This window comes from Molothrus ater, chromosome 2 (genome assembly GCF_012460135.2).
Source record: "Molothrus ater isolate BHLD 08-10-18 breed brown headed cowbird chromosome 2, BPBGC_Mater_1.1, whole genome shotgun sequence".
Classification (NCBI taxonomy): domain Eukaryota; kingdom Metazoa; phylum Chordata; class Aves; order Passeriformes; family Icteridae; genus Molothrus; species Molothrus ater.
In genome coordinates, this window is record NC_050479.2 from 15,651,886 (window position 1) to 15,672,874 (window position 20,989).

General features: G+C 38.5%; 1 protein-coding gene across 3 annotated transcripts in view; it reads left to right on the forward strand.

Annotated features, from left to right (window-relative positions):
• MAP7D2 (MAP7 domain containing 2) overlaps positions 1–20,989 on the forward strand; it is an 81,697-nt gene that overhangs the window by 53,035 nt on the left and 7,673 nt on the right. The window contains exons 1-9 of one of the 3 annotated variants that reach the window (XM_036379203.2): positions 1,820–1,836; positions 1,937–1,988; positions 2,180–2,294; positions 3,199–3,297; positions 5,241–5,351; positions 9,554–9,702; positions 10,782–10,909; positions 18,620–18,852; positions 19,238–19,364. In XM_036379203.2, the coding sequence (XP_036235096.1) occupies positions 2,195–2,294; positions 3,199–3,297; positions 5,241–5,351; positions 9,554–9,702; positions 10,782–10,909; positions 18,620–18,852; positions 19,238–19,364 (947 nt within the window). In that variant the 5' untranslated portion in view covers positions 1,820–1,836; positions 1,937–1,988; positions 2,180–2,194. Of the gene's footprint in view, positions 1–1,819; positions 1,837–1,936; positions 1,989–2,179; positions 2,295–3,198; positions 3,298–5,240; positions 5,352–9,553; positions 9,703–10,781; positions 10,910–18,619; positions 18,853–19,237; positions 19,365–20,989 lie in introns of those variants that run through there. The other 2 variants (XM_036379187.1, XM_036379195.1) reach the window with 2 other exon arrangements.

A 20,989-nucleotide genomic window follows, 5' to 3' on the forward strand; every position in this document is an offset into this window, starting at 1 on the left:
GCTGTGGGGGATTTCTGTGCCCTTGCAGAAGAGGCTGCGCTTGAGCCTTGTGATGCTCCCTTCATTTGCTCTGCAGGGGAGAAGGAAAGAGGCAGAGCTCTCATTTTCATGCCTGCCTGGACACTGATGGCACTGAGTAGACAGAGGAGGGGGATGAAGGGGGGAGGGGGCAGGGGAGCAGCTGCCTGCTCTCAGTGGCCTTTGAATGATGTTACCTGATAGACCGTGAGCTCACAACACCACTGAAAGCTCATCTTCGTGGGCACAGCAGCAGAAATTGAAACAGCAGGGTGGGTCACCTGGCCAGAAGGTAACAGGGACAGGAGAGCTGGGAATGATAGACGGTGCAAGAATTTCCTTTTTTTCACTCTTTGTATAGAGGGTAATAGAATATTTTATAGCGCAAGTGATTCGTATTAAAATTAGAAGAGAGCTTAAAGATTAAAAGGTATTGGCTTGCTGTTGATACTGATGGATAATTGGTAGCAGGGTTGGGTGAGGTGGAAAAAATAAGCTCAGAAATAAATTCCTGCAAGTCATGGTAGTAGAAAAGATGTGGAAGAGGCAGAAGTATATTTTAGATAACCAAAAGTAGATGAGGGGACATCTGGCAATGTAGAAGGTCAGTGACCAGGGTCAGAAGCCAGGAAGGTAAGACAAAGTTTACAGGTACATGTATAAAGGTATGGAGATTACTGGAGGTGCCTGATATTAGAGTCTGATGTGCTGAAGGAGCTCCCATCAGAGACAACTGGGTCACCACCAATGCAGAGCCTGAAGGAAACACACTTAAACAAAGACTGAAATTTTTTTGTAAAATAGCTCAGGAAAGCCAGACCAAAGGCATTAATCAGTGAGAGAAAGTAATCTGGCCAAGAGATATATGAAGGGTTTTCCACACAATTTATCTAAGCTGCCAAAAGATATTGGAGATAGAGCAGGGCATTGATAAAAATCAAAATGGGTATGACATAATCACAGGAGCCTGCAGGATCCAGTCTGAAGTGGATAAGAGTGGGAGTTTTATACTAGACCAAAGGGACATAGCAAAGGTAATAAGGAATAGCATCAAAAATACTAATAGGATCAAAGGGCTAAAACTAGCTGGGGCAGGAGCTGGAGGCAGCAAGAGTAGACTTATCTTTCACAGTAGGGGCTGGGCTGCTGAAATGTGAGGGTGAGGAGGTTGCCAGATGCGAATGAGGTGCTGGGAGGAGGAAGGGAAGAGGCTGTTAGATGATGGAATTGTGGGTGGGGAAGAACCACATTTTATCTGCTTGAAAGGAGGAAAAGAAAAAGTGCAGGGATCATTGCCACAACAATAAATCACTGAGAAACTAGCAGAGGGAGGAGGTGGGAATGAAACTCAGTGAAGGTTTTTGAGAGTCAAGAGGTGATGGAGAGGGAATAAAGCTACCATAATTAGCTGTAAGTTAAAGGTAGAGCAAGATTTGAGGAGAGAAAAAATTAATTCTATTCTTCCCCCTGTGAAAATCCTAACTCATGGAGAAGAACATGGGAGTGGCAGGGGGAAAAAAATTAAATCTTGGGAGCAGTATGAGGTAGCCATGTACTAAAATAAATATACAAAGAAGAAAAAAAGTCAGAAGGTCTTAAATGCCTAGACTTAAGAAACATAAAAGAAGAAAGAAGGGAGTTTTTGTAAAAATAAATAAATAAGTAGGGCATCCTGCAAAGTAACCTACTTTGGGTTTGAAGTGATCATTTATCTGAGTGACTAGGTGGAGCCACTGGCATTGCAGCAATTTAACTGTGCACAGAAAGGGATGGGAAAAAATTCTGATGTCTGCATAGACAAGAAGGAGTTAATGCTTGGTGAGCATTATTCTTATACAAATTAAGTCCAGAGCACAGCAGCAGCCTCACCAGCAGGAGCAGATGCTAGGCAGTGATGCAACCTGTGTTATTTACTTAGGCCTCTGTAGTGACCTCAGTGGCTTGCAGACAAAGGATACACATATCTGGAGGTAGGTAGCATGCTGATCCCTTCTTTATTCAGTTCATTTTCTTTTATTGTGAGCAAGCTCCTGTAAGCATCTTGTGTGGAGCAACAGGGGGACTGTGTATTTTTAGCGTGGTTTCAGCAGGCAGGGGAAGGAAGCCTGCAGAGAACTGACTGGGATTTGTGTCTCACTGGGGTTTGTACCAAAATTCTCAGGAACGTTTAGAAGCCATGATGCGCCGGTCCCTCGAGCGCAGCCAGCAGCTGGAACAGAAGCAGAAGCGATGGTCGTGGGGAGGAGCACTGGCTGCAGGCTCAGGAGGCAGAGATGGTGAGTGAAACAGGCTGCCTGCATTGCAGATCTTGAAGTGCAAAATGCATGAGATTGTGGAGATAGTAAGTACGATGGGTTTAGAGTCAGGGTGGTACCGCTGCCTTGGGGCGTGAATAAGTGCTTTGTAATTGCTTGCCGGGCTTCCTCTCCCTAATACCTTCTGTGGAGACAGGTTCCTCCTAACTTTAGGAATGCAGATCATTTTAATAGGGTAACCAGAATCAGTTTGGAGGACGCTAAATGCTAGAATTAAAATTGGTGCACTGTCTCCCTTAATAGCTTCTTCCACATTGTCTTCCCAAGCACACAGCAAATTTAATATTCACCAAAGGACTGAGTGCTGTCTAAGGCTTGCAAAAGATGTTCTGTTTTTGTTTAGTACTTCTAAAAACCTGATGGGAATTTCTAGATGACTATGCAGCATGTGCAGTTTAAAATAGTTTGGGTTTTTTCCCCACGTACATTCTGTTTCTGCTATTTTTGCTTGGGCTTCAGAGGAAATTCTTTTTATTACATAATGAGTCATGTGCTACTTTTATATTTCAGAAAGGTGCATGTTTTCTCTTTTAAATCATAAAATTTATTTGAATTTATCAGGTTTGAATAAACTGATGTGATAGGGAAAAACATCCATGTTTGGGTGTTGATGAAATATAACAATTACTCTCTTTTAAACAGTGTGTAAGTATACTTAACTTTAAAAAGACAAACTGTTTCATATCATAGTTTTCATGATATGTCATTAAAAAAGCCAGGAAATTATAATAATGAAAGAAGTCTTTTATACTTTGAGAAAGAAAACCAGTTTTCTTTGTGATACAGTTTGTGCTTAATTCCAGCTCCCCCAACTTATTCAGTAATTTCTTTCACCTCTTTTTGCTCTGATTTCTCTGCTGTGTAGGTGAATCAGAAAATACCCCACCCCCTGTTCTAGGTTTAGCTGCCAACACCCTTCCTCCAGACCCTGTGACCTCTACTGCTCCTGCTGATTCCTTCAATGGTATTTCAGAGAATCACAGTACCATCGTGTCTCGTTTATAACTGTTCTAATCACTGTAATCCATCCACTGATCTTGTTCTTCCTAACCACTGTTTTCTTATCATTTCAGTCTGCTACTCTACAGCATTACCCTTAGTGATGTAGACCAGTGTCTTTTAATTTCCTTTTAATTTTGCCATGGTGGAGCAGTGCATGCCTCACATTCCAGCATAGTAGAGGCATTTCATGGTTTTCTAAGTAATTGTAGACTTCTACTGCTCAGATTCTCATTTTTTTAATTCTGTGGGTACTCTGTGTGTGTGTGTGTGTATGTGTGTGTAATACATGTATATTTGGCAGTTCTAATGGATGTGCACAGGTGCTGTTGAGAAAAATTTCAGTTGCACAGTAAGAAAATGTGTTATGAAGACCATGTTTCATCAAAACAGCCCTCTTCTTCCATCTCAATGACCTTCTTCTGCAATATTTTGAAAACAAGCAAATTTGGTACAAACAGCCATGTTATGTTTTCAGCTTCCTAGAACAAATTATGACCAACTCAAGTGGTTGACTTTAAGCAATCATGTTTTCTATTGTTCAGGTTTAGTTTGTTTTTGGTTTTTGTTTCTGTGTTTTATTTTTAGTGGGGTTTTATTTGTGTTGGTTTTTTTTTAATTATTATTGCCATAAAAGGGCTCTGAAGTACGAGTTCTCCAAAATAACAAATGGATTGCATATAGGATTTCAAATTGAAAATGTGATTTGATTTGATTGCAAATGTACTTGGTAGTTTGAAAAGAAAACACAGCCTGTGCTTTTGAGAAGTAGGTTTGTTCTCTCCCCCAAAGGAGGAGTTAAGTTTGGCTATTACTCCTGCAGAATTCACAGTAAATACTGTTCTGCCTATGATCTCACATAACTAATATTTCTGTGCAAACAGATACAATTTTTTTACTGATTGTTGTTCATGTGCAAAGGTATTTGCCTGTGCAACTGATGTTTTGCAGCATACCAGCGTTATATCTGCTTTTTTAAAAAGGAAATGTAGTGAATTGCATTGTTTACTGTAGTAGATGGAGCCAAATCTTGGAAACTCCACTAAGGCAATGATTTGATGGACATAATAGGGAATGCAGTAACTTAGAAGATGCAAAATTAGGGTCACATACATGTCTGTAGCTGAAAATAGTTTTGATTTTGAAAGAAATAAAATTCAAATGGAGGGAATAAAGCGTCTGTGCTTTTAGCTTCTGAGTATCATACAGTGATCATGAGGTACTAGTACTCTGCTAATACTTGAGTAAGATTTCTCTTTCATTCAGTTGAACAAATCCCAAGGTAGGAAATGGATATTATGCTCAAGCAGATTTTATCAAATAGTATTTCAGAAGAAAAATACCAAAAAACCTGTCTCTTTTTTTTTTTTTTAATTCTTCTCAAGCACAGAAAGATAATGCCAGATGGCTGATGTCAGCTCAGTCATTGAAACAGTGAGGTCTCATATAGATGCATGAATGTTGCTTATGTCATTTTCTTATTAGAGTAATGTCTTATGTGAACCTCAGCTCTTCCAGACTGAAGGTAGAGGGGAGGGGGAATGAAGATGAGCTCAGAGTTGCCATGTATGCAGTTTGATTTCTTTGGGTAACTTTATGCTTGTGCTGATATATAATTATTTATCAGTGTCAGTATAAAAAATAGGGGTTTGTGAAACTGGAATGTTAAATTCACAAGCAGAAAAGTTGCATGCCAAAGCATGTGTCATAGGGTGCTGGTCCTCAGTGGTCAGAAAGAGCTCATCTCACGTGCCTGCTGCTCTCTGTGAAGAGAGCTGCAGCCACAGTCTCATGCCAGTTCAGTGCTGTCATCAGTGCAAGGGCCACAAGTACAGATGCAAGGTTAATTTTTGGAGTTTATCAATGCTGTGCTGTGAATACAAATATCTTCAATGCGTTTCTCTGCAGCATGTGACAAACTTTCAGCTTCTACAATGAATCTGCCAAAGCAAATGGAGTCGCCGATCAGTAAACGCCTCTCGTCCTCCACAGCGGCCATAACGCATTCCCCCGACAGAGGCAAGTGAACCTGCTGGTCTCCTGCCAGCATCAACTAAACTCTCCTTCTGCTTAGAGCACTTCTGCTCCATAGAGCTTTGGGGTTTGCTTATGTCTGTTATTCAAACATCTGAGAGATTCTGTATTAATAACATGGTTCTGCAGCCTGTCCCAAGGCTGTGCTGCCATGCTGGAGACCATAGTCCAACACAAATGCCATGGGCTTTTACTGATTCTTTTCCAAATTTTGATACTCCAGCAAACCAGGTTGTAAGTACAGGCTGCGACTGCAGCAATTTCCTATAGCTGTACTGCTTGTGACCTTCTATCAGAAGAAGGAAAAACAGGCAAAGCAAAGGTGTGGCCTGGCAGTAGATATGGGATGTTCCATATGCAGGGATATATCTGATGAGCCACCTGGGAGACTTCAATCTGGTGACCAGAGTTGTAGAGCCCGTTAATTTCTTATGAAACTCTGATCCTCAAGTGACTCCACAAAAGATGATCATCTTGTAGGATTAGTGGTTGCTAAACACTACAAAGAGGACTGAAGGGTTTATCTCACTGTGAACTTTTTATTTTTTTAGGTTTATTTTGTGTTTTATTTAGGTTTTATTTCTTTCTACCTCTTTTTTTTTTTAAGTCTAATGGGAAAAAATATATTTACTGAAATAAATTATGAAGGTTTCTTTCTAGAATGAAAAAGAGAAGGTAAATTTATTTTAATTTTTGAATTGCTTAGCTCATCAGAAGCTTTGAGGTTATTATGACAGATGGCTATATATACATGTAATAGGAACATCTATATATGTCTTATATAGTTGACACTTATATTTATGGAGCAGGAAGTAATGCAGGCATATTGTATAAATAAGACTTACGTAACATGGTGAGATGGCAGATTTCAAATGCAGTCCCAGCACAGGTGGCACATTAGTGAGCAGCTGCACTGTTTACCAAGTGTTGTACCTTTCCTGCTGGGGGAAAAAGACAAACTTTTTTCGTGCTGAGTCATGAAAGCAACCATTTTGCAGAATGTAACATGCTTCTGATTAAAAACAACATACAACATGGTCTTAACCTGCTGTGTGTAGTGTATAAGTGGGAAACTTAAAACAATGGAGAAATGAGAAGGTTTTTTCAGAGGGAATGAAAATTATCTTCAAGTGTTTTAAATCTCAAGTAGTTCTAGAATTTTTTGTCATTTCATTTAATCATTTCATCATTTTGTTTCAGTTATTTTAATGTAACATTGTTTTATTTCTTTGCATTTAAAATTTTATTTTATTTGCTCCCATCCTTCAGCTCACCGCATGCATCTTAGTCCAATGGAAAACTTTATTGTTTCTCGACTGCTGACTCCCACACAGTCATCTTTAGCCAGAAGCAGAAGTACATTAATGCTTTCTGAGCAATACAATACTCCAGGTAAAAATGTGACTTCCTCACTTTGAAACCACTGAGGTTTGTTTTTAGCTGCATTTATATAGCTACTGGAAGAAACAGAGTACTATGAAACAAATGGCAATTTACAGGATACTACAAAATCAATGATGAACTAAGTTGTTTCAGATAGCAGTGTATTTAAAATCTTTGAAAAGCACATTATCTTGTCTGTGCTATTCTGAATAACTATTTTAGAAAAAAAAGTCATTAAAACTGCAGACTATAAAAAAAAATAATATATTCATTTAAGAAACAGGTTTTTAGACAAGGATGTGACAACTCTGGGAGGCTTTGATTGATTTATTAATGCCAGCCCTGTCATACCCGAATAGTATGTAGAACAAAAATCCCAGTGCACCATTGAGACTTAATTATTTTTACTAGGGCTCCAATTTCTATCTATTAAGTATCTTTTTGCCTTTAACTGTGGACTGTGTGTATGTGACACCTATATGTATGTATAGGTGTAAATATACATACAGAAAACCAGACTGTTGATAGGAAGATGTCAGTTACAGAAATTATTGATCTTTAAGAGATGATAGTTACCATTCCTATGTGCAAAGGGTAGACTAATAAAACCAATATTTTGCAAACATCTACAAAAATAATGTTTCCAGTCATGCTAATACTTGGGCAAGTGCCTGACTTTGAGTAGTTTCTGTTTATAAAGCCATACCTGGTCATAGATTGGCTAAACAAGACAAAAGTTTAACAGCTCTTTTTACTTTTAGTAGAACAAACAAACAAAAAAAGCCTCCCAAATGCCTGTCTGCAAAAGGAAAGACTTTTCCAAGATTAAACTATTTAGATGATGAAGACAGATCATCTTTATGATGAGTGTTTTCACACATCTTGGTTAAAATAGGCTTAAGTTCTGTAGCTGTGTTTTTCATGCAAAGCTATTTAGAAATTAATTGCTAAGTAAACCTACTTTCCCTTGTGCATTACTTCTCTGTTCAGTGCATAGGGACATTGATACTGAATGCCTCTAAAATTGCTTCCCTTGTTTCTACATTAAAAACAGCCTCTACTGGAAGCAGAAATGTTTTCATATAGCACTTGAGAAAGTGCCTGATTTGATTACTGCTCAGGGACCAGCTACTGTCAAGAGTGAGCAAAACCCAAGTGAAAATTAGATCAGTACATTCTGCTTAAGATTTTGAGCTGAATTGCTGAGGCCACCTGTGTTGATTTTTTTCTGTTGTGTATTTGATATCAAAGAAATCAATAAGGATGACTTTTGTCCTTCCTCACTCATTTGTTTGTAAACTCTCAGGTTTATCTCTTCATCACAAGATCTTTAAAGTAAAACACTGGCATGTCTGACAAGGGTACAATTTGTTCTGAAAACTGCTTTTTCATTGAGCTGAAACAGGGCAGCTGATTTTGGGAACAGCTTTTTGAACAAGCATTCTCTTGTCATTTCCCCACAAGTCAATCAGGCTGTAGCACAAGTTGCAAACAACAGAGGCCATTGACATTTTGTCAGTAATTGCCAGCAAAATAGTTGAGGGACATCTCCCATTTGTCATGTACTTCTCACCACAGAAATAGCTTCTGAATAAGGAAGAGGGATCTTCCTTTCCTGTCTTTATGCTGGGGTCAAAATTGCTCTGCTACTGCATTTTCTGTAAGCTTAGAAATGAGGACCCTCAATTTCAGACTCTACAGCAACACATTATTAATGTCACTCGAAGTCAAGATATTCAGGCACACAATTGTTACTGGATGCATAATTAATTCTTTTAACAGTTGAAGTAAAAATATTTCTCTTAGGCAGCTTTTAAGTTTCTGAATGTTTTTGTTAATATACAGTGACCTTATGCCAATTGGCTGGAAAGTGGGTCAAAGAGTACAAAGGTCCAGTTAAACTTCAAAGTATTCAAAAAGGCTTCATAAAAATCTTATTAGGGCTGTCTCCAGTAAAAAATTTGGGAATGTGACTTTCTTTACATTAGTGCATAATTGCTGCTTTTTCAATATCCCTTCTGACTTTAGTTGACTAAAATTGGAAACATTCTATCACTTGCTTGCAATTAGTGTCTGTCTTATTGATAAAACATATACTCTGTTGATTGTTCTGTATGTATGTGAAAGTTTCATCTTAGAAGGCGATATGAACAAAATATTCAGGAGTAAAATATCCCATTAAAAAATTCCTGTTCATATTGCAAATAAAAAAAGTTGCCCTATAAGCTGTAATGCATGTGTCACACTCAAATTGATGTCTCCCTCAAATAGCAATAACTGAAATACCGACAGCAGCATTTAGTTTAGGTTTGGGGGCTTTTTTGTTAATTTTTTTAAATTAAATATTATTTGGAAAGTAATTAACATATTTAGGAGCCTTTGCATGTTTAGGGTTTAAAAAAGACAAAACTCCCCATGCTTTTGTCACCTTTCCTATTTTGCAGTATGCATTCAAAAGTCACCCAGTTAGCATTATCTGCTTACTCTTTTTATCATATGCAAAGGAGGCTGGACTTTTTAGAAGAAAAAAGAGTCACAGTATTAGTCAGTTGGTGATTCAAAAGGTATATGAGGAAAAGAGTATTATATTTTAGAGATTTTTTCCTATAAAATGTTTTAGTCAAGACATTTTTAATAAACATGGGATCATGTTGAATGCATTATATGTGATATTTTAAAACACTGAAAACCACTTTAAAACTACCTTTGAACATTATAACTTAAAAGTATGCTGTTTTCTCCCCTCCTTTACTTCCTCTATCCATGCTCCTTTTTGCTCTTGCTATTGTACTATAACTCTTTAGTATTCCATATCTGTCCTCGTGTAGCACCAGCTAGTCCTCTTAAATCTCCCTACAAGCCTTCCCCCACCCGAAGCACCGACAGGAAGAAGGCAACTTCACCCTCCACTGCCAATGCCATGAAAGGGGCACCTGCAGCTGAAGTTACTCAGGTGAGTTTTTAATGGTTTTGATTTCACTGCTGGGTAAACTGATGCAGCTTCTGCTTGTTATCTTTCCCTTTACATGAATACAAATGAAGTGCTTCCCCTGCTATAGGAAAGAGCAGTAGAAAAGTGAGCTGTGCCAACACCTGTTGTCTTTGTGCTCCTGTTAAGGTGCATTTTAATATCTTCTTCCTCCTGGGAATCAGTGCTGAGTGCTGGTGTTGGAACACCAACACCCCTATTTTCAGAGAACTGAGGCACTGAAGTGTATGTTTTTGGACTTGTTTATAACTTCTGGGAATGGGGATGACAAATATAATTCCCTCCTGAGTATGATTATCCAGGCTTGCTGGTTGATGAGCAAGCTTCATATATTTCAGAAATTCCCCAAGTGTATTGATAATGCCTCTCTTTTACACCAATTGCTTTAACTCTTTATGTGGACATTTTTAATGCTGTTTGCTTAAAAGATGCATTATCGATCCACCGTTGTTTCCAGAAAAGAAAAGGCAAGTCACTCATCTTCACTGAGTCTGCACAGCTTAAGGCATGCTTTAAAAAAAACCTGTGTTAGGGCTATAATATTCATGTAAGGTCCTGTATCTTGTAATACTTTATGTTAGGGGGATTCATGCCATCTAAATCAGCTGCAAGTGAAAGAATCAAAGCTGGCAATAAAGATTTGTGTAGTGTCATTCTTAGGTGTGATTCAGTGTTACATGCAGCAACATTTCTGTGAGATGCTTGTTTGCACTGCTGATCATGTCTAAGCAGAGGCATATGGATGATTTTGAAGATTCCACCCAGTGCCGCCACCCCATCCAAGAACTCTTGCAGAGGCTGTGATGTGTATTACTTATCTGAAATTTGCATGCCCTACCCTGCAAGACAGGGGTAGGTGTGTGCTATGTCTATGTAAAATAAAAAACTATTAATAGCACCTCACTTGTGAGCTGCCTGTTTAAAAAGCTTTTACAAGTGTGCCACACAAATCTCTTTATATGCCAGCTTGCTAATAAAACAATCAAATACGTTTTTGATTTATTGATCCTAATTATGGGAATGAAAATGAACTTTGCTTCTAGACTGAGAAGATAAAGAAGGAGAAGCGACCTGCAACACCTGGTTCCTCATCTGGTATGGGATCTCCTCTGAGAAGGTCTGATTCTCCTGCTGCTATGTCCAGAAGATCTGCATCACCTGCAACACCTAAGTATGCTTTTCTTAGTGGAAAAATATCCTGTGAATTTCTCATTACCTGTAAATAAGGCACAGATTCTTGAGGAACTTCCTTTGAAGTGTTGTATAAAATGCAGTTAATTTTACTAATACATACACACATATACAGATAGGTGAGAGGAGAGGTGTAGATGACAAATCTGATATCTGTAATATTGTGGTAGTACCCACTAGAGACAGTCCTCTCTACCTTTCCTCAGTCTTCTTTCTCAGAGATTACAGTAGCATTTCATTATTCATATGAAACTTTCCTTCACATTTATTTTTAAATATGCTTTTTTTTGTTGTTTGATTTTAAAGAAACTGCCTAATGTGAGGAAATGCACTCATCATGAATGCTAACTAGAAATTCCACATTTAATATATGCATTTCCTATTGTTGGCATGACCATCTGGTGCCGTAAATACACTTAAATATGTGTCATCTAAACCATTGGCTTTAACCTTTGCTCATTTGCAGACCTCTGTGGTTTTGTGTTTGTTGCGCCTTTTGCTCCTTTTTTTTTTAAAGCAGAGCTGTGGTTCTATAGCATATCTGGGCTTACTGACAACTGTCTTGCTTTTCTTGATTGTCCTTTGCTGAAAACAGTTTTATGTGTACCACAGCTTGAAACTCAAGTCTAAGCAAATGGGTTTCTTAGAACAGAATATTAAGTCTGGCTCTAATGTAGGAGCATGCTAAAGTAGTCCTGGTCTACAATACTTGCCTAATTTATTTGGCTGGTTGATTGGTTTGGACTTTTTCCCTTAGACCTTGTTTGTGGGTGCCACTTCTGTCTTGAAAATTGTCTTTTTTATCTTTTTTAATATGAAGCTGGCCATATTTTGAACCAGGCTTGATGATCCGCTTTCTGACAAATTTCTTCTGCCCGAAAAACCAGCTGGTGTTCCTTTTCTCTTTCAGCTCTGAGGGCATAGCCCTTTAGTGGGGGATGATTTTGTGTGTGAATCTGATGTTAGACAACATAAGGAAACCATCTGACTCTCAGCATTCTTTCTGGTTTAGACATCCCCTTGCATGTAACTGGGACGCTGCATTTCTTGGTTTTTCTTATAAAGCTACAAATTCTCAGACTTCCAATATTATATATGTAATGTCATCAGATTCTGTGGTATGAACTACATCCATTTTATGACAAATTTAATGAAATGCAATGGTAATGACAGTCAGCTTTCTTCTTACAGTTTTGAGCAGAGCATTGTCTAGTGGCACTCTGCAATGTAAAGTAAAAAAAAAAGTTTGAGCTGTAAGACTGTATATTATTCTGGCAAGTACTGATACTCCGTGCTCAGAATGCATTTTTCAGTTTGTTCAGTATAAGAGTAAAGTATAAGAGAAAAAAAAATAGACCCACCAAGAGACACATTTAGTTAAACAAAATGATTGGCAGGAAATTAATTAGCTTGGAGTCAAGTGCTGCTTGCTGGGCAGGCAAAAGTTAGTGCAGATCATCAGAAAAATGTCCAGTGGTTAAAAGAAAAAGTTCTTGGGAGACAGCTCTTTAGTGCTTCATGAAAAAGGTATGCCCAGTCTTAATTTGAAGAACTAATTTCCATAAAAGATTAGGAAATTGTTGAGATTTTTTTTCCCAGAGGTGCAAATTACAATAACCTTTGTACAGTAAAATGTTTTCATGCCTATAAGGAATGCTGTTTTCAGAAGAAGAAGAAACAGATGCTGCATGGAGGAACTAAGAAGCCTACTGGTGTGTTTCTCTGTGACTGTGAGCCACAGTAGTGATCCCTTTTTTTCCCCCTCCTCCTCTTTCTCAAGGGAATCTTATTCTGACCATGTCTAGGAATGTATTACCAAGCATTTAATCTTAACATGGCCCAATTAAAACACCCTTCTTGACCTTATGAGAGATACAGTAAATAGAGTTTAAATCCATGTTTATTACTGATTGCAGAAATAGAGTTCTGCTTCAGCACTTTTAAAACTTCCCCTCATAATTCTAAAATAAAGAAGTGCCCTAATGGCCATATTGTATAATTATATATAGATGATAATAGTGATAATGCATGTATTTTTTCATACAACTCAAATTCCATTGTTAATTTTCATTGAGGAGAGAAGATTATACAATCTAAAGGAAGGTTCCAAAAGCCTTACTGCCTGTATTTAAATCCACTGATCAGCAAGATCATTATCTGACATTCAAGTATAATTTTAGTCTGACTAAATATGTATACAAATACTCATTCTCATTGCAAACCTAACAATCTTTTACATGTTTAATCTTTCTCCTTCTAGCACTCTATATGACTGAAAAAATACCCTGGAAGAAATAAGAATACATATTGTACAGCATTAGTAGTTAGTAATCCAGCATAGCACCTTAAACCTCTAAAGCTGTTGAGGAAAGAATCAAGTATGGCCAGTGATTTACATGAGAATTAGCTGTATGCATTTCTTTTCTTAAGAATGTGTGACTTGGCATTCAAGTTTTCTTGAATTGTTGAATCTTGGCATTGTTCTACTTACCAGTTTTTCACAGTTGTCATCTTGGTATCTGAGTGGCAGTAACTTGTCTTCTAAATATGTTATTTCATTATTTATTAAATAAAAAGCTCTTTTAATCATGATAAAGTAACTGAAACAGGATCAAACAAGACAGTAAAACCTCAGCCTAAAGAGACCCAGTGATTAATGGAAGAAGAGAGTTGCAGTAATTACATAAATAAAATCCTAATGTTTTGGATGGGCAAATTTTACTGAGAAAGCAAAAAAGGTCAGCCCAAAAACATAACATCTGAGACAAGTGAACAGATACAGATATAAAAAGGAGAAAAGGGGAAAAAATCAAAATATGCTGAACAACAATTATAAGCGGGGAAGGAATCAAAACACGATGTTGTTTGGAAAAGTAAATATGTCAAGAAATGTCACAGAAAGAAATCCAAAACTATTATTTTGAATTTTAATGTGGATAAGATGAAAGTTAATGGATTAGGTTGTTTGAACAATTGAGAAATTGTCTTTAATTTTTTTCAATTGCTATTGGATATTGATGGCACAAAGTTCTCATTTTCTTCAGATCTCTCACAGGATCAATAATAACAGGATGAGGGGTTTGGGTAATTTTTTGTTTTGTGCTTTATCTTTGAAGATCTGTACATTAATCAGTTTATTCTTGGAGTATCCCTCAGAGAATAGATAAGTGTGCTTTCTTATAGATCAGGAAGGCAATAAAGCCTGTGTCCTTCACATGTCTTTGGGTAAATAGTTCCTAAATAAATCAATGGCACCTGACTGAATCAAGGAAGTAGGATTTAGTTTTAAGTGTCTTCAGATGAGCCATAGTGTAAGCCAGTGAATAAAATCAAAAGCTCTGACAAGCCTCTGTGTCACCTTCTTTTGCCAAAGCATAACCTCATGAGAAAAGGAGAAAGGGAGAAGGGAAAGGTGACTGATGAGTGGGGCTGCTGATGGGTGGTGGTTCATGTTTCCTTTCCAGATCCAGGCAAAAGTCATTGTCCTTTGCTCATGGTTTCTAATTAAACCCCTTACCTGGTGTTTTTGTTGGGTGACAGCTCCCTGAAGCCTGGGGGAAACATTTTTGATGTCACAAATGTGCATGCTCAGTCAAATTGCAGAATACTAATGGAATATGAACATAGTATAGTACAAAAAAAGTGCCACTCAAACTTGTAAAATGTTTAAAAATAAGGTATTGGAAAGGTTTCTGCATGTGGTGAATTCCCCACAGAAGTAGCTTCTATGTTCTGCAGTGACCTGTTCTTATTTTGTATGTGCTGCATTTGCTACTCTTCGTTTTTGTGTTGACTTGGAAAGATAAAAACAATGGGTAGAATGTTTGTTCAAGAGTATTTTGAGGGATTTTTCAGCAGTTAGCTAGATAACAGGCCAGTTCACCTTTTGAAACATCTGTAATAAAGCAGCTATTCAAAAAACTATTCTACAGACCTATGCTGAGTTTTCTCTCTTTCAAGAAATGTAGAAGAGAAATTAATCTGTCTTTTGTTACAAAAGATCAAAACTAAGAGTGAAAGAAAACTGCTTTTGAGAAAGTGTCACAGATAGAGCAAAAATATCAGAACCCAGAAATAGCTTGTGATCAGAGCAATGTCAGAAAGTAGGCTTGAGAACATGCAGGTCTGTGGTGTGGTTTCAGCAGAGTTTTTGTTGATTTAATGGGGAGAAAGGAGAAAAATAATGCAGCTCTGGCATTGCTGAAGATTTCTGATTTCCAGTCAGCCTCATGAGCAGCAGTAACCAGTGACCTGCCACACAGCTGGCTTTTCAGGAGAGCTTGCTGTTCTCTGCTCTGCTCTTTATGGCCACAGCTGGTTGTGACCTCTGATTTGTGTGCTACGTGTGCTTTATTTTCTGTGCTTTGCAAAAGTAAGCTCAGAACCCCTCATACGCTCTTCCTGAGACATTGTTCTGCACAATGGACTATCTCTTTTGTAATTAAATAGGAGCCATGGTAATTAAGAATCAGTGGATCCTCACACGTGATAGATGTTCTAGCAGAGCATATAGGGGACAGCTTCTTTTGTGCTGCTGCCCTGATGTCAGCTCAGAGCAGTTAGGTGAGAAAACTAATGTCTTCTTGGAGAGAGGAAGGTGCTTCTGTATTCCCCTGAAAAATCCAGTTACTGAGAATGAGTGACGTGTTGGACAACTGACATGCTACCACTTCTTGGACTTCAGTGATTTGTCATCTTAATTCTCTAATCCTTATCAAGCATAATTCTGTGTTTCCCACTTTCTTACCATGGTTTCAACCTAAACAGACTCCTATACAAGTGACTCTAAATTTTTTTTTTCTTAATAATTCCATTTTTCTGCCTTTTCAATCAAGTTTGGCTCTTTTTGGGGTAAAATAGCATAACTCAAATGCTATTTAGAAGGAATGTTTTTTCCAGTAACAATTCTGCCTGTGTCAAGGAATGTTAAAGATGCTAACTTGAGAGTATGTTTTAAATACAATTAAAATACAATGTTAATTTAATACTTTCTACTGACATCCAGTAAATTATGTAAAAATTCTGAAAAAATATTCTTATTCCTGATGGACTTTCTCAGCTTTGTACTTCACACACTGCATTATTCTCATCCTTGCAGTAATCAGTCTTCTGTTTTTCTCACTTTTAGCTACTTTATATGAAGCTCTACTATTTTCTTGTTGTTCTGGTCTAAGAGCCTGTAGCACTTTGACTAAAAAAAATTCTGTAGGTCTAAAAGTTCAAAGATGCAGTAGCTAAATAATACATTCAGCACATGTTTCTAATCCACCAGCTGAGTTGTACAACCAGTCTGCTCTAATGCCTATGCAGTGCAAGATACGTGGCTCTCATGACTAGACTCCTTCCTACCAACCTCTTTGATTGTCATGTCTTTATTAGAGAACAATTACTTCTGTGCTAACACTAAGAATGACTCAGCCTTAGTTATTAGCCTGTTTTGCTCCTTCTGTCACAACAGTCAAATCAAAAGCATTGCAAGGAACGTGCGGTAAAGTTGGAAATGTGAACCAAAGACAGCAAAAAGGGACTCTGCTTTGAAGAAGTGTCTAATTAGCAAGAAGCACCCTCTGTGCTGCAGAAAACATGAGAAAAATGTTTTCTATTGACCAATTATATTTTTATGAAATGCAGTTGGAAATGACTGCAGTGATGAGGCACATGTGAGATACACACTTGTAGGTGGGGCCTTGAAATCTGCCTTTGCTGTTAGAAGGACCTGGAAATGCATCTATAACGTAAAGAGGAATCTAAAGACAATGCTAAAACCAGATTGGGTCAACACAACCAAACTCATTGGCTTCTCCCATTGCTGGTTTTTTCAAGAAGTGGAATCAGGCTTGCCTGTTTACATCTTCCAAAGCCTGCTTCTGTCATGGAACAGCAGGAGTCATGGGTGGCAGCAGGACAGCCAAGGACAGGGACCTTGCCCACAGCACCCTATGCCATGGCAGGCGAAAGAAGTGACCAGGGTCAACCAAGAGCCCAGTGACAGCCAACAAAGGCCTTACTGAGGCAAGTCCAAGGACAAGGCAGGACATCATGTCAGGATCAGCAGGTTAGGAAGCCGAGAAGAACAGGCTTAGCTACAGCTGAGCTCAGCCAAGGACTGAGCTGACAAGGGAGCTCCTGGGCCTGCAGGCAGGGGGGGCCTGAGTTGAACTTCAAATTTAGTTGGGTGCTACTGTTCCTGCAGCTTTTGGACTCCTGAGGGCTTTTGGACTCTGTGGTGGCTCTTCAGTGGGATTAAGAAAGTAGGGATGGTGCAATACTCTGCAGTGTTTTCCTGCCCACAAACCAGGCACCTCTGAGTGAGCTCCTTGTAGTCTAATGTCTCAACCTCTTTCAAAAGCAGTCTAATATGGTAGAAAAGAACCCTTTTTTCTATAGAATTCATGAGTTTGGGGAGGAGTTGAAAGATGTCTTGTTTTTATTGTGTGCTCTGTAATGCAAATGCTGTTCTAGTTATAATACTCTCTGACCACACAATACTATAGTTAGATCTATACAAAACTTGCCACTCCAGTCCATTGATTTTCAGCTGCTGTTCATGTGTTTCATGCTTGTGGCCTGCCAGAATGAGTGTATAGTTCAGAAAGCATATTATGGTATATGAAACTCTATATAGTGTAGATGAAAAAGTGATAAGGGATAATACATTTATATCATAATTGCATATCCAGGAAGATGGTTAGAAATACATGTGTAATGTTCACTTTAATGTAAGATAATTTATTCTAATGAGACTCACATAAATCATTATTTTAAGATTGTAATCTCTTTATTTTTATACTACTTAGTCACACATCCCAGTCTTTCTTAATGTTACAAGTGCTACTTACTGGTGTTACATAAATAATGAATGGCGTTCGTGTGTAGTTTTATGTTTCCTGGTAATCTCTTCTCTCTATGTGCACCTATTTTCAGTGAATATCAGGTATCTTTACCCTTCCACTTTCCCAGAACTGACTTCAGGGTTATCACTTCCCCTGAAGTGTGCAACAGCCAGATAAGCAATGGGGTGCATTGCTGCCGTGCATCGCCATCACGATAAGTGCAGCCTCTGAAAAGCTGCAGGGGCTGAGTTTGGAGTCTGGACTCTGTTGTGTTGGTGCTGAAAAAAAGCACTAACTCAGTTTTGCTGACAATATAATGGTTTGATCAGTTCTGTCTCATTCAGTAGTACCCAGCCTTACCTTTGTGTATTACTGGTATTTGGTGCTTTTTTGGAAAATCAGATACGATTAGAAAAAGACCATAGTTGGCAAGGTGGTGTTCAGATGAAAGCAGCACACTGTAGCTCATTATGATTTCTACAGACAGAGAGCAGCCATAGCTTTGGTTTACATGGTGAGAAGGACTGTACAAACAGTAAAGTTGACAGAATTCTTTTGAAATGGCAATTACTAAAATTATTGGTTTAGGTAGTCCACGATTTCCTATCTCTCGCCTAGACCTTAGACAGTGTTACTGGTTTATTTTAATGAGAATTTTCTGTAATCATGTGCACTTTTGTGTCAGTTTCATGCATTTTAAGTTCTGATTGCATCCAGGTGGTTCTTTTCAGCATTGTGCAAAACAGCTGATACTCCTCTGTAGCCAGAGACAAGAAGGAATGAGAAATGTGAAGATGGAGTTTGGTTCCAAGCTGTGTAACATCTGGCCTTGTTTGATTTTTGTTTTCCCTCATCAGGACAGTTGCAAAGACTTATCCTCAGTCTCCTAAAAACACCAAACAATATCCAGCTTCTCCTGTGAAGCATCGTGCCACTTCCAACAGCAGCCAGGAAACACCTAAAAAGAAAGCAGACAAGGAGAAAGAAAATGTCAGTCACCTGAAGTCCCCAGTAGCACGCACTGATGACGTGGGCCAGGTGGCTCCTGAGAAGCACGTGCCTTCTGCTGGAAAGGCTGAGAACAGTGAAGGTGAGCCTTGCTGAAAGAGGTTAGTGCAAGGTATGATGGTCCCTGAGAGTTTTAAATGATGATGAGCTGTTCTTTTCATGAGGCTACTCAGTCACAGGCTTATGAGAATATGTAAAGATACATACTGGAACCTGTGAATACACAGTTTTCACTAATGTACCAAAAGCCAAATGTACCAATTGTTAATGAAGATGTGAAAATGCTGACATCCAGGGATGCCCTTATCTATTCCATCTTCTTTCTGCTGAAAATGCTGAAATATGCTTTTAAAAAGGTGTCTCACCACTCTGAACCAGGCCCATTTCAGCCTCTGTATGAACCTGGAATTGCTGGGCACTCTCTTTGTTCCCTGCCTGACTTTCCATCCTTGGTTGTCTTCTCCTAGGGAAGATCACAGCAGGAACAAGCGATGCAGAAGAAGCTGCAAAAATTCTAGCTGAGAAAAGACGACAGGCCCGCCTGCAAAAAGAACAAGAGGAAAGGGAGAAACAGGAAAGAGAAGAACGAGAAAGGTTTGTGTTGCTTTGTGAAACTTATAAGCTAGTAATTTAATCTGTATCACTGAAGATGCTTGAAACTGTGGTAGTTTTGGAATCAAGCAGGAGTTTATATGTATTTGTTAATTTCAGACTCATTTCACTAGTGTCTTTTACAGTCTCCATGATTAGTGAAGTTAAAAAATAATAATTTGGCCTCTTCAAGAACCCTGAATAAATTATTACTTTTCCAAACACTTCAGGCACGTCCATGCTGAAGTGGACTGCAGTGTGCAGTAACTTCAGCATGGACATGCCTGAAGTATTTTACACTGTAAAAAAATATTTTAGGTGGCTTTAAATGAGCTAGATCACGTAGCAGAAATGGTCTTGCAGCAGCGGGATATGCATTAAATGGCACAGCTTGAATCATTCATAATTAACCTGAAGCTCCTCTTCCTACCCAACTCTGCTGCAGGCATTGAGGGCTGAGTGTGGGCAGGATGAAGGTTGCTGTCTGAGCAGTGAAGTTCTGGCTCTGTTCTGGGAACAGGCTTTTTGGTGGTTCTCCACATGGGATGCTGTCTGCAAGTGTCAGCAAACCATGCACTTCCTTCAACCCTCTAATAGTAAATCACTCATTCTGCTTGTCTAGAAAAACCAGCTTTGGGTTTTCTTACTACAGACACGGTGGGCAGGATTGAAGCGTGGAATAGAACTCTCCAGCTAGTTAAAGTTAGAAATGGGTATGTTTATTGACAGTGCCAGACATGGGGAGTCATCTCCCAGAGATGTGGGAGATTCCCAAAGAATCACAGGCTCCAGCTCTCTATTTATCTAAAAAGTCTTACATATTCATATGATTCCCAAAATGCCTAATACATATCCATTACCTAACCTCCCCACTGCCCTTCATATTAAAATGTATTTATAACTGAGTCCAAGGTTCCTTCATGCTTGTGCAGTCTTTTGCTTCAAATGGGTCAGTGGGTTTTGAAATAGGTCGTGGTCTTCTGAGGTCAAAGTGACCTTTTACTTTTCCTTGTTGGCAGGTTTTGGACCCCTTGGCTATAGCTCAGGTTTTGGGGCCCAGGTGCAGGTTATAGTCCTCTTCTTTTTCACAATTAAATCTGCATCCCATCCTGCTTCTTTAAACATAGTAAAGATAGGCAGGTGATATATCTGGTGTATACTCTAGCCTTAACTACTTTATCTCCTAATAATTAACTCTCCCTTATTATTTCTACTCTTTGTGCTATACTCTTAATTGTTTCTATCCCCCTAACTAAATTTAGTTAAACTTTTAACTCTTTCAGTTTCTCTAAACCCTTGATTTGGGTTGGAGTGGAATGAACCAGCTTCTGCCATTTTGGCCCTGATAGGATGATAAGAATGATCACTTACAAAACAATCCTTAAGGAGCATGATGTCCCTCAGTGGGCCAGGGAACAACACAGGTGATATTTAGATCGACTCATTCCAGTATTCCACTGTGTTTTGTGAAATTTGCTGCTACTCATCCCATCTGTTTATCTTCAGATGAAGCAAAGGATAAAAGTACTTGCTTGTTTATAGATACTAACATTCTGGGTACCAAGTATAGGGGAAGAAGGGTTGTCTTTGTTCTTGAAACTTGATTTTATTACTGACACTCTAATTGA